Source organism: Lissotriton helveticus, chromosome 3_1 (genome assembly GCF_964261635.1).
Source record: "Lissotriton helveticus chromosome 3_1, aLisHel1.1, whole genome shotgun sequence".
NCBI lineage: Eukaryota > Metazoa > Chordata > Amphibia > Caudata > Salamandridae > Lissotriton > Lissotriton helveticus.
Window position 1 is genome coordinate 1,363,043,328 of NC_136061.1, and position 13,352 is coordinate 1,363,056,679.

General features: G+C 45.5%; 1 protein-coding gene across 4 annotated transcripts in view; it reads left to right on the forward strand.

The window, feature by feature from the left end:
• The window catches only part of LOC144823468 (carotenoid-cleaving dioxygenase, mitochondrial-like), a 501,856-nt gene that overhangs the window by 470,275 nt on the left and 18,229 nt on the right, over positions 1-13,352 (forward strand). For all 4 annotated transcript variants that reach the window (XM_078682005.1, XM_078682008.1, XM_078682007.1 and 1 more), the window contains one exon: positions 7,657-7,839. In XM_078682005.1, the coding sequence (XP_078538131.1) occupies positions 7,657-7,839 (183 nt within the window). The remainder of the gene's footprint in view (positions 1-7,656; positions 7,840-13,352) is intronic.

The following is a 13,352-nucleotide window of genomic DNA, read 5'->3' on the forward strand; positions in this document are numbered from 1 at the left end:
AGATAGGCCTGAAGTTCTCAGGCATTGTAGGGTCCAGATTAGGTTTCTTGAGGATCGAAGAGACCCACGCCTGTTTCCATTTCACTGGGACAGTAGCAGATGAAAAGGAGGCATTATTCAGTTGGTGTAACAGGGTCATACAGGACAGAGAAGATTCTCTGAACTGAGCAGGCTTAAGTGGGTCAGCTGGAGAGCCGGACTTGATTTTCACAGCCAACTTACTGAATTCTTCCCAGGAAATCTCGGGGATGGCCGTCAGATTAGAGGCTAAAACAGGCCTAGTGAGAAGAGGGGGGCTTGGCATAGCCGTAGAAGGAAAAGATCGATAGATTGCCCGTATTTTTTCAATGAAAAAAGAGGCCAATTTCTCACATTGAGGTTGTGACGCGGGTATGGACACAGGAGATTTTTTTGTACTGAGATGTTTAAGAATTTTGAAAATGATTTTAGCAGGGTTAGGACTCAGTTTGATCTCAGCAGCATAGTACTCTGCTTTAGCCCTACATACAGCTCTGTGGTATGTTTTGAGTTCGGCTAGGTAGCGTGCTTTGTGTTCGAGGGCATAGTCTTTCCTCCATATGTGCTCATGTCTTTTACATGCCTTCTTCAGAGGAATCAAAGAGTCATTATACCAAGGGTTAGAGCCTTGTGTACGACCTCTGATCCAAGTTGCCGGTATAAGAGTGTCGAGAACCCGGGTGATCCAGGCGCAGAATGAGTCATATCCCGTCTCGACATCAGTAAAAGAGCCTAGCGGGTCAGCTCCTAAAAGAGCATGAAAGTCTTCCAGACGGAGCTTACGCCACGGTCTTTTATATACCGAGCGTTGAGTGTTGTTCTGTGGAGATAGAGGTATGGGAATGATCATCTCGACTAAGAAATGGTCAGACCAGGCCATAGGAATGGGTGTCGACGCAATGGCTCTCTCAATATTGGTGAAAATGGGATCCAGCAGATGGCCTCCTATATATGTAGGGCTTTTAACTATTTGGTGAAGCTGAAATGAGGCTAGATCGGCAAGCATGGTGCAGATCGTCTGGTCCTGGTCCAGATCAAGGTGGAAGTTAAGATCGCCAAAAATGCTAAAGTTGGCCGACTCCACAGCAAATGCTCCAACAGTTTCTAAAAGGGTAGTATTAAAACCGGAGGCAGGTCCGGGAGGTCTATATATTAATAAGCCGGAAGGGGAGAAGTGAGTGCTCACGGCAATACTGAAATGGGCACATTCGCCTCTATCCATTTTAACTTTCTCAAAAAGACAGGAGTAAGTCGACCTGGTAATCACAGCGATACCGCCTCCCCTCGTAGTTCTGTTTACCAGAGAGATCGAATATACAGGGGGTAGCGCCAAATTCGGTAGAGTCGTCATATCGTCGCTGAGCCAAGTCTCAGTCAGAAAGAAAATGTCAGGAGATTTGTCAGTAATCAGGTCGTATAATTCTGCATGATGTTTTGCTAGTGACCTTACATTTAATTGCAGTATTTTTAGCCGATGTTGAGGAGGTGGGGTAGGGGATACAACTAATGAAATAGGTTTAGAGAGTACAAAAGTACCACACGGACAACATAACGGGCCACTCAAGGGGTGCTGCGGGGCCATTCTACACTGGTGAGGGTGAGGTCGCAGATTTAACAGTGCCTCTCTGGAGTAGGAACGCTTATCTGGCAAATTTTTACCAGCATAACTGGCGAGAGGCGACGTACTGGTGCGAACGGGCGCAGACGAGCTTGCCTTTGGTGCGCTCGCTGCGCGCGTCCACTGCGCTCCTGCTCCATGTTGGAATAAGTAGATAACAGGGGGCGTGTAGCAACTAGTGCGCCGACCAAAATGGCGCGCTCCCGGAAGTGAGTGGTTCCGGTGTAAGCTCTCTTGACAGTGCCCTCCACAACAATCAGCCACAGGGCTGCGGTGGACCGGGGCGCAAGAGTACGTGGTGAATCAGGTAGGTGTTCAGGGTAATGCAAATATTAAAAACAATGCCGCGTTAAAAAAGATTTTCCTCCACCCACCGAAATAAAGCCTAAATGCAGGAGATAACCTTTGCAAAGTTTCCCCCGAATCAGCACGATCAAGGAACTGCACAAACAATCGTTATATGATCTTCCACGTTATGGTTGAGCCCATTCAGGTGGTATCTCCCTACCTGGATGAGGGAAGACACCAATGATGAAGCATGCCACAATTTGGTGGGTGAGGTGTCTTCTCCTATTATTTAAAATAACCCGGTGGGATATCTGATAGATCGCAAATCAGGGACTAATCATTGCTAGGCCCTCTCACCCTGTTGTTTAGAATCAAACTGCAAATCTTAACTGCGGCACATGTTTTAGGCTGGAGCCATGTTTTCTTTGTTACACTAGTGAAGCACCATAAGTGCTTCCGCCCACTTGCGACATTTAACTTTCCATGCCATGGGTGTATTTCCTGCACCATATACTATGGCGTCAATTGAAAGTTATATATGCAAATCTGGGATTAGCCAATTTCTACAAGTTTTAGGGGTCAGAGCACATACACTGGGCATTGGACAGCAGTGCTGTAGTGTACACACTCCGAAAACCACCAATGCATTTTAGCAGCAAACAATGGGCGTGACTGCACAAAAAGGTCTTTTTCTCACAGGGCCGCACTGTAGCCCCGATCCTCCTGGACCTGTCGGCAGCATTTAACACAGTCTCTAATGCACTTCTAAGATCTAAACTCATGGAATTCGGCACCTGTAGGAGTGCTCACATGGCTGCAGTCCTTCCTTATGAACAGAGATCACTCACTGTCCATGCCACCTTATCCGTTCAACCACCTTCACTGTAAATTGTGGGATCCCTTAGTGCTGAGCCCCACAGTTTTTAATATGTACATGTATCTGCTGGGCGCGATAGTGAGAGGCTATGGCTTCAATTCTATGTGGACAACACATATCCATCTCCAAACAGACTGAAGAGAAAAGAGCTAACTTCTGAAGTTGGAAGTCTGAAGTAACAGATTGGATGAGACAGAATTGCTTAAAGCCTAATGGAGAAAAGACAGAAATCCTGCTCTTCAGCAAAAAGCCTTGAGCGTCAGAATGAACTGGAAACACCCCACCCCCCAGCATCGTGGGAAGGAATTTAGGAGCTATAGTTTATACCTCTTTAACATTACCCAAACAAATCTATACAGTTGCCGACACCTGTTTTTGGATTATAAAATGCCTGGATAAAATCTTTCCCTTCTTACCCATCTCGACTATCAAAACGATGGTTTTGGCCCTGATACCATGGCAACTCACATTTTCTAATGATTTCACAATACATTCTGAACAGACTACAGATAGGACAAAATTATTTTTGGGAATTTCCAAGTATCATTTTGTTAAACAGCATCATCTGACAGCCCTTCGTTGGTTACCCACTCAGAAGCACATTTTATTCAATATATGCTACGAAACATTTGTTGGTTGTCACTAAAATCTTGTGTTTTCTTATCTTGACGCCAGACTTTGGAACTCCCTTCCCCTCCGTATAAGATCAATGGACATTCATAATCTATTTAGGAAAAAGTATTACATCTTGGCTATTCCAACAGAACCTTTATTTCTATAGCACACGTTATTAATCCCATTAATGAATTTAATAATTTGTCATCGTAAGGAATTCCCGGCTTTGAATTTGCAATGTTCAGCATTTTAACATGGCTAAAAAAGTACCAACATGTCATATGTGATCCTATTAGCCAGCCAAACCCTAGAATGCAAAGTTTTTCTGGCAAAAAACAGGGTTTGCTAAAGTGTTGAGCATGATAATGAGAATCCTGGCCACACTGGTACATACATTCCACCTTATTATTTTTGTCATGCTACAATTACTGTAAATCAATAAACTCTATTAACTGACTTATAAAATAGGTAGTTCTGATTGATACTTCGACCCACAACTTCCTCATCTATTAAATCTCCTACCATTGCCAGATTTGATCCGGAAATGTTAAAAAATGTTGAAGGAGCTGTAAATCGCTTCACCACAGTGCTCTGATGTCAGATCAATTTTTTCTGGATCTTTCATTGCTAATCCAAAGGTCAGGAATCTGCAAGTAGATAGAGCATCCACCAGAAACTTTTATTGCACTCGGGTATCTTATTCAGCAAAGAATATCTTGATATTCTTGATATGTTTGTTGCACATGCGTTTCTGACATTCCAGCCACTTTTCTCCCTTTCTTTATACTATTTGTTTAATTTCTGTATGTACCCGGTTTATCTTTTGTTGGATTTTGAAATCACATATTTTCCATCGATCTGACTTTGAGTTTTTGTAAGTATTTTTACTTGAGCTTTACTCCATTTAATGATCACTTGTCAACCTCTGAAATGTAGCCTGAAATCATTTCAGGTGAGGAAATAGTCTTTCACTGTAGGAGAGTAGGGTCTGCTATCCTATGGTCACCCCAAATTTTTGCTTTTTGCTTCACTGGTTTATGACTTAATGTGGCTGTGGGCCTGCTAATCAGACCCACAGCCTGCTGTTCTCTCTCTAAATTGTAACCCATGTACTTTAGGTGCATAACGAAATTGGAACTGGTTCACCTTATTGGCCCCTGTAACAGTGTACCCAGGTACCCAGGGCATAGGTGCTTCCAAGGCCTACCAGGGGCTGCAGCATGTATTGTGCCACCCCTGGCCTGGCCTCCATATTTGACACAACTGGCTGATCACTCAGCTGGGGTAAGTCGGTGTAACCACCCCTTACTTAGGTGTAGTATGCCTATACCTAACCTAAAATGGACACATATGTTCCTATCAGTCACTCCTATAGAAGGCCTCATCAATCCTGGAGGCAGAGTGCTTGGAAATATGTGAGATGGTGCTCTGGCATGAGCTGAGCCTATCTGCAGCTTTCGGAACCATGTCCTTTAGCTGTTTCATGATATTGCCATACCATATACTCTTAAGTGCATTATGAACCTCGCGGTTAAATGCTATCTTGGGTTTGGCTTTATCAAAACATGTCGAGTAAGGTGTCATACGAATTGGAATACTACCCCCTCGCCAGTTCTGGCGACGGGGGTAGCATTCCACCCTTCTAGAGAGACACGACATGTACCTAGCCTGAACCCCGGTTAAAGTTAAACAGAGCCTTAGCATCCCAAAATGGATGCTGCCACCACAGACACAAGTCTGACCTCCTGCTGCTGGGAGTCCTTCCAGCGAGGGCAGCTTAGACAAAGGGTTTCCTGCCTGGGGAGGTGCTAGCACCACTCCAGACAGGATTTTGTGTATTGGGTAGGACAGGGCTGAATAGAATCAGACATGCCTGGGGCACACAAGGTGTCCCTGTGCGTAGGCCAGTTCAAACCGGTGCTGGGGCTTTCCAGCCCCAGTCCTGGCGCGAAACTGGACAAAGGAAAGGGGGTGTAACCACCCCCCTTCCTGGTTCCACCCAGAGGAGGGACCTAGTAGGTGATCCGGCCCCCCAGATTCGAATAAGAGTGGGAGCTGTGTCCTGAGACTTCAGATCATCCTGAATCAACTTGAAATACAGAAGAAGACTGGACTTCGACATTCTGCTGCACAGAAGACGGAAGAGAATCTCCCTTGTGGCCAAGGAGTGACCACCCTGTGAATACAGGCACCAACCAGCAACTCGGCGTCTGCTTTGCCGCCGCCTCCCGCTGGAGCCCGAGCCCAGAGCCTGACAAGACCCAGACTCCCAGACTTCTCACCGCCCGATCCACAGTCCCTGCAAAGAAGGGACCCGTGGAGGCACCGAGAGACGTGGGACCGGACATCTTGGAAGACCCCCGAAACGCTGACTGCGCAGCATCAGAGGCACCCTCGACGCTGTGCTTTGGGGTTTGAGAAGCCCTAACCTCGAGCAGCCCTTGCACCAAAGATCAGCTCCCCAGCATCTCCACGATCTGCGTGGGGCCCTTTTGCACCGTGCCATTCGACGCGCCATCCCGGCCACTTGCCACGTGGCTAGCGGCCATCTTGGCGACGAAACCTTCAACTTACACTGCGGGTCTGGTTGCTCCAGACTTGCCCTCGCTCCTGTAAAAAGGAGCCCCTGCTCTGACCTTGCTGGTCCGAGTAGCAAGCCTTTTTCGATTCCTGCGTGGCTTGCACTAGCCAAGGCCTGTTTGCTCCAATCAAGTTGCCGACACCGCCAACAGCGAGAAGCCTGCGTGGGACAGCTCGTGACCGACTCCTGGACTTCTTCGACCCCTCGTGTCCACGTGGCTGCAGAGAAAAGCTACACGACATCACCTGTTTGCGCCCGACAGTGCCTGGTTCCACTCTGGTTCCACGGTAGTCACTGGCTAGTGACTTTGAACATTGTCCCCTCTGCTTTCAGGTCGTCACCTCTTCTGATCCACCCTTGGATCCACCGGAACTCTTCACATCGAGTCGCCTGCAGCATCTTCAGCTCCAAGCACCATCGACCTGCGTGACGAAACCCGACACTACTTCGACCCTATGCACCCGGTTCCTGTGGGTGAGGTAACTCAGCTCCGCCGGTGTTCCCACACTGGTACACACCTCTAGGTTCTGTGTCTAAAGTTTCATCCTTCTAGGTCACTCGGAAGGTTCCTTTTTAACTAACTTTGTAACTTTTACGCACAATTGACATTGCATTTGTAAAGTGTGCACTTTCTGCACTGCACCCGAGTCCCGCGGGCCTTTCCCGACTTCTTCACTGCTAGTCCCGAACAGCTCCAGCGATTCCCCAGGCCCTAGGCCTCTTCACTTTCCCCATAGTGGTTCTTATACCACTATTTTAGTATATGGTTTAGGTGGCCCCTAGGGCTCCTCCATATTGTGCAACTTTTGTGTATTTAAACTGTGTTTTGTTTTAACGCATTTGCTTCTGTGCTCATAAAGAGTATCAGGGATATTTGTAATAATAAATCTATATATATTTTCAATATATATCTGTGTGGTGTCCTTTCATTTGGTATTCAAGGGATTGTGTATGGTAAAACAGCTTGCTTCACATGCCTTTACAGAGTTTAGCCTAAGACTGCTTAGTCCATGCTACCCCTAGGATAGCTTGTCTATAAGATTGACTTTACAACCTGCACCATAAGGGTTGCTTGGCATGGTACAAGGTGATCACTAGAACTAGTGAGCATCATATACCAGGCCAACTTCTCACATTCACTTTTTTGCCAGTCTAAATATTTAAAGGCTACATTGTCAGCTCGAACTAATGCAACATGTTATTTTTCATCATTGCTCCAATAGCATATGTAAACGCCACTATTCTTGTCTCATGCTGATGTAATCTCCTGGTTTATAGATTGAAGCCATTTCACCAAAAACATAAAAATAAGATAAGTAGTGTAAGATTTTGATTGTTAATGCTAGTAGAATTTATTTATCAATAAAGGATACCATATTGTATTTTCAAAAACTTTACTGTTCATTTTTAGTTAGAGATCTTAATGTAGCCAATATTGATGTGTAGATCCTACTTACACAAATATGCGGACATTATTCTTAGTTGCGACCTGAGCCAAACGTTTTGCAAGAATAAGCAGTTTAATAGGCAGTTTAATTTGGAAGGGAGCAACTTGAAATCCCAAAGTTGGTAGATTTTAGCTTAGTCATGCTCTCTAGACAAGCATGTGGGACAACAAGATTTGCTGTAAGCTATTATGTTTTCATACTCCTCTTGCAGGTTTGGTGTACTTATGAAAGCCTACATGATGATACAGTGGAAAAAGTGGGTGGCGTGGAGTTTCCCCACATTAACTACTCCAAGTACAACGCAAAAAAGTATGACTTCTTCTATGGCTGTGGTTTTGGGCATATTGTGGCAGATTCCTTAATAAAGATGGATTTAAAAACCAAAGCGATGAAGGTAAGAGCAATCATAGAATTAATAACACATAAATGAATAACTGTAGGTACTATTTTCAGAATTCATGGTAGTACATCTTGCCTGGAGCACACCGAAAAGGTAATGATCCAAAACAGTGGTATAGAAATGTTGACAACAGTCCACAATTAATAGCATAGATAAAAAATAAATGTGTTTTTATTCTAGTTTTCAAGAGATCATATTTGCAGTTACATTAATGTCAATAGCAGATGTAGAGGCATATATGGTAAAGTTAACACGTGGACAGACTCAGCAAAATATTATTGCAACCAAACATTGATACAGTAGAAGATTTCTTCAGAGAATACAGCCATCTTTCTCTTAAAGACCGGTCTCTTGCAGACCGGAATAAAAATAAAATGAAGCCTACGCTACTGATTGTGAATGCGGTACAAAAGGGGGTGGTGATGGACGGAGCTTCTGAACCAATCAAACACTCACACCCAGTCAATAGATCTGGGGTTAATCCATCATCGTTCTTTAGCCCAATCTGCCACCCCTGTTCAGACATGGCCATATGCAAATCAGTCTGACCCTGTGCCTCATGAGAACAGTCCAGCCCGAACTGCCAAGCCATGCCTTCCCTGGACCGAAATCAAGCTTCCTAGGACCGGTTTCCGGCATTTCAGCAGTCTTCAGCCAGGTTTGCTTGAATCCAGTGGCAAAGTGAGCAAGGGACTCAATGTCTCAGCATACCCTGCCAACTTATGGCGAACAAAGCGGTACAAAAGAGGGTGGTAATGGATGGAGCATCTGAACCAATCAAACACTCACACCCAGTCAACAGATCTGGGGTTAATCCATCACCGTTCTTTAGCCCACTCTGCCACCCCAGTTCAGACATGGCCATATGCAAATCAGTCTGACCCTGTGCCTCATGGCAACAGTCCAGCCTGAACTGCCAAGCCATGCCTTCCCTGGACCGGAATCAAGCTTCCTAGGACTGGTTTCTGGCATTTAAGCCGTCTTCAGCCATGCTGATTGTGAATGAGTATGTCAGCGTGAAGTATGTATATTTGAGATTTAGGGACAGATTTATATTGTGACTGATTGGCCCGTTTCTCCGCCGGCGAAGTAAATTGCTCTTTTGCACAGATGGAGATGCAACCCATAAGATTTAGAAATAACTACCAATGACTGCTGAGCCAGTAATTTCTTAAAGCATCTCAAGGAACCGATTTCACTGTGGTTCCTGTCAATCCTTTTTGCTGTTTGGTGCAGGGCTCCATCAACACCGAACTGTTTTTTTATTTTCAAAAAGAAAAATTCTGAAGCAGGATTTTCTTTTTAAAATTAGGACAATGCCCCCTCACCATGGGAGTAATCTTCCATGGTGAAGGGGGTATTTTGTGTTTTTTACCGTTCCTTACCGCCAGGGTTTGCCTGGTGGTGACGGCTGGATAAAAATGGCTGTATGTCCAAATTGGATGGACTGACATGTAGCCAATTCTCCAATGGCCATTACTTATTTGGGCTGTCAGAGATATTTGGCCATGGCAGTGGTGGAGTAGTCACCATCATGGCCAAACAATGCTCCGCTCACATTTCAATTGGGTGGGCGAATCACTGTGTTGGCGGGAAGGAACACCATTGCTCCTGTGGGCAGGGATATAGTCCTAGCCCTGATTGGAGTCTGAAAGATGTGCTTCACCTCGCCTCCCCCACTTTAGGGGTGTAGTTGGCAGAGGTGGGCGCACCTCCTATTACTCTTAGGTATTCCTGTCCAATGCGGGGGTGTAAATTTGGGGCTGCCATCTGCTACTAGCAGCAGAGGCTGGGGGTCACATTACAAAGCCAGCTGTCCGTAGAAGTTTCCCTCTTGAGTAGGGAAGAGGTGTGCCGCCGTGGCCAGGGCGACTGACGCTGGAACTGGGGCCCACGGTTCAATACCCGGCGGCAGGTCAGCCCAGCACCATGTGACTCTGGGCAATAGCTTGCTTAATCTTCCAGATGGCCCCAAGAGCCGGGATGCCTCCGGGTAACTGTTCGTGCTTTACAAATACTGGATTTACATTGTTTTACTTTGTCCATTCAGGGGGGAGGAAGTGTGACACCTCCTCCCAGGATGTGCCTTGTTTCTGGACCCAGAGAGTAGAGGCTCTCAACCCATGGGTCCAGAAACATGTCTGGTGGTGGCAGGCTGCTACAGCCAGTCTGTGACCATACCAGGGTTCGTAGGTTTTCAGGGGGCACTTCTGAAATGCCCTCAAAGTACATGGTATAATATATCCCATACTGTCATCAAAGTGAGTTTATTACATTTATTGAGAGGAGTACTTTGGAACCAAACACTCCTAGGTTCAGAGAAGCAATCCTAGGGCTGGAGAACACGAGTTGTCGAGTTTTCAGCCCTTGTTCTCTCTATGGCTTTTCTGGTATTTACAATATCTAAGAATGGATATTGTAGTGGCACATCTGCTTGTGCAGATATGCACTCACCTGTGGTATAGTGCACCCTGATGTAGGGCTGTAAGGCCTGCTAGAGGGGTTACTTACCTTACTTAGGCAGTGCAAGTTGGTATGGCACACAGGCAGTGTGCCATGTTAACTTTGGCATTTTGTCTGCACCAGGCGATGCATGCTACAGTGGCTGTCTGCCTAGCCTAGGTGAGGGGTTCCTTGGGGAACCCTCTTCAGTGTCAGTGCCCTAGGTACCCAGGTACCATTTACTAGGAACTTACAGGGGCTCTGAAGGCCCAATTGTGGAACCGTTTTAGGTAAAGAACACTGGTACTGGGAACCTGTACAGCAGGGAGCCAGTATTCTACAGTCAAAGTTACATCAAAAGCCAGGCCAAAAGTTGAGGGGTACTGCAACAGAACCCCATTTTCTCACACCTCCCCTTTAAAAAAAAAAAAAAAGTCCCTGAGGATGGGGTCTTCAGGGCCAGGCCGTGTGACAGACCCCAGCCTCGCACGGCAGAAGGCCATGTGCATTGTAGGGTAGACTGCCTTTGATGGGGTTGGTCACAGGGACTTGTCATGCCGCAGGCCATAGACCATGCACAGGGTGGGATTGGCTGCAAGCGAAGGGGTTGCCCGCAGAGTCAGGCCACATACCAGGCCTTGTGGCCAACCCCCCACTGTTGTGCATGACCGAGGGCCCTGCGCAGTGTGGGGTTCGCTGCCTTTACAGAGGTTGGCTGCATGTGGGGGACTGGCGTCAGGTCAGGCCCTGTAGTCAACCCACCATTGCGCAAGGACCAATGGCTGTGCATGGCGGGGTGTTGGATTTATCTATTGTAATTAATTATTAGTTTACTTAAAAGAAACACTAGAAATTCACTGAAAAAAACAAAAGTTAAAGTAACATTATAGTTAGGTGTGATAAAAAGATCTCTTTTTGTTAAAAAAGTGAGAGTAATGTAATAGTTATGTGAATTTGTCAGTGACAACATTAACGTTTTGAACTAAAAATACACAGAAATTCACCAGTTATAGTTGCAGACCTAACTATAACTTGCACCCCCACCGTGAACTGCTTATTACCTCTCATATGACATTACCCATGACAAGTACTATGACATCCCTGATGGCATCTCAGAGTAGTTTAGCAGTCCCAGGGGATAGGGCAATTAGAGGCTCAGGGAGGAGGTCCATGCGGCCCTCCTCCCTTTAAAAAATGCAGTGGGCCCCAGGGGATTGTGTCCCTGGGGCCAAATACGGCCTGCTGGCTTGCAAAATACAGTGGGCCTCGGGTATAGGGTCCTTGGGGCCAAAAATGGCTTAGGGAAGGGGTCCGCGCAAACCCCTACCCATAAACATAATTCTGTCCCACGGGAATCGGGTCCCCATGACGAAAATGACCCGACGAGGGGTCCATGTGCCCCCTAAAAATTCTTTGGGTGTAAGGTTGTGTGGCCACCCTCCCCAAAAAAATAAAAAGAATCTTCCCTGGGGCCCTGGCCCAACTCCGGGGGTTTAAAAAGAAGTGCGGTAGACAATGCTTTTTTTTTCTTTTCGCCATGGATTTCCATACCCTTTGCAAATCTGGGGCAACATTTAAAAAAAAACATTTTTTACCCCAGACAGGGCCCTTTTGAGTCCTCACTATCATGTCTACGGGGTCAGGGTATTCCTACCCTGCCCCCTTGTGTCTTTTACCTTTTTTAGGAATCGGGACTGAGTCCCAAGCCCTAAGATACCTGCCACCACTTCCTGGTTGAGGTGGTGGCAGCCAACTAGTCAGATCTCGCTTTGAGTTGGTTACAAGAATCCCCCTTGGAGTTAAATATTCACATTTTTTAGCCTTTATTTCTCCATAACTACTAAACGGATTTCCACCAAACTATAAAAAGCAATCTTTCTGGACCAAGATTTAGCTTTCTGTCAAATTTGGTGTACATCCATTCAGCGGTTTGGGCTGTAAAAGTGCCTAAGGTTCCTAGGGAAAAATAAATGGGGGAAACGTGTTTTGGGACCCCCTTTTTCTTAGCCCTCACTTGATGGATCACCCTGAAACATCCCATGTACAAACTAGCCAAAAAGAAGCACTTCTGTGGAAGGTTTCATGGAGGTTCATTGAACTGGGCCAAAGCTATTAGCAGCACATTGCTGTGCATGGAAAGTTTCAGGGCGACCTGTCAAGTGGGGGTCGAGGAAAAAAAGGGCGAGGGGGAAAAATAATGCTTTCCCATGTCATTTAAATTAGAATCTTTAGACGCTTCTGCAGCTTGAACCGCTTGACAGAATCACAGAAAATTTGGCCAAAAGGTAGATTTTATTCCACAGATCACGCCTTTTGTTATTTGGTGTAATTCCGGTCAGTAGTTTTCGAGGAATTAAAGAAAAAAGAAATTTGTATATCTGGGCGGAGCATAAGCACAGATCTGATGGTGAGATCTGATTGACTGTCAGCACTTTAGCCAGTAGGTGCTGGCAGCTATATTGGGGCCAATATACATGATAGCACCCAAATGTATTGCATCGTAGTGAATGCCATGTTTTGAGAGTCACAAATATGAGAAATCATTTCTTGATGGTACCATATTAATTTTAGCAACTGTGTGTGTTCTAATGTTACTTTACCCTGTGAAAAAGCCTTCAGCTGGGAGTTCATGAATCATGTTTGCGAGAAAACTGTTTTCTCATGATTTTCCTATAGAGGTTATGGAAAGTGCTCCAGAAGCTAAAATGAGAGCATATTTTCTGTAAATTCACACTATCTTTGTCAGCCACATGATAATGTCTGTCATTCTCAGTAGAACATGTACTTCCAACAGAAGCAGCCTATCAGTTGATTCCCTTGTGTTCTACTGCAGCCTCCCGGATTGTTCTAAAGAACAACTAGAGCATTAACAGTCTTACTTATGACAAATGTATGGCACATCTGAAGCCATCTTGATTGAATCAAACTGATAAAGCGTCTTTTTTTTTTTTTAAATAAGGAACCAAATGAGGGGGTTCATTTTGTCATAGAAATTACAGTTAGTGCTGTAGAAAAAAATAGGACGCGTTTTAAGTGAGTTCTCAAATATCTTACTCTAACATTTC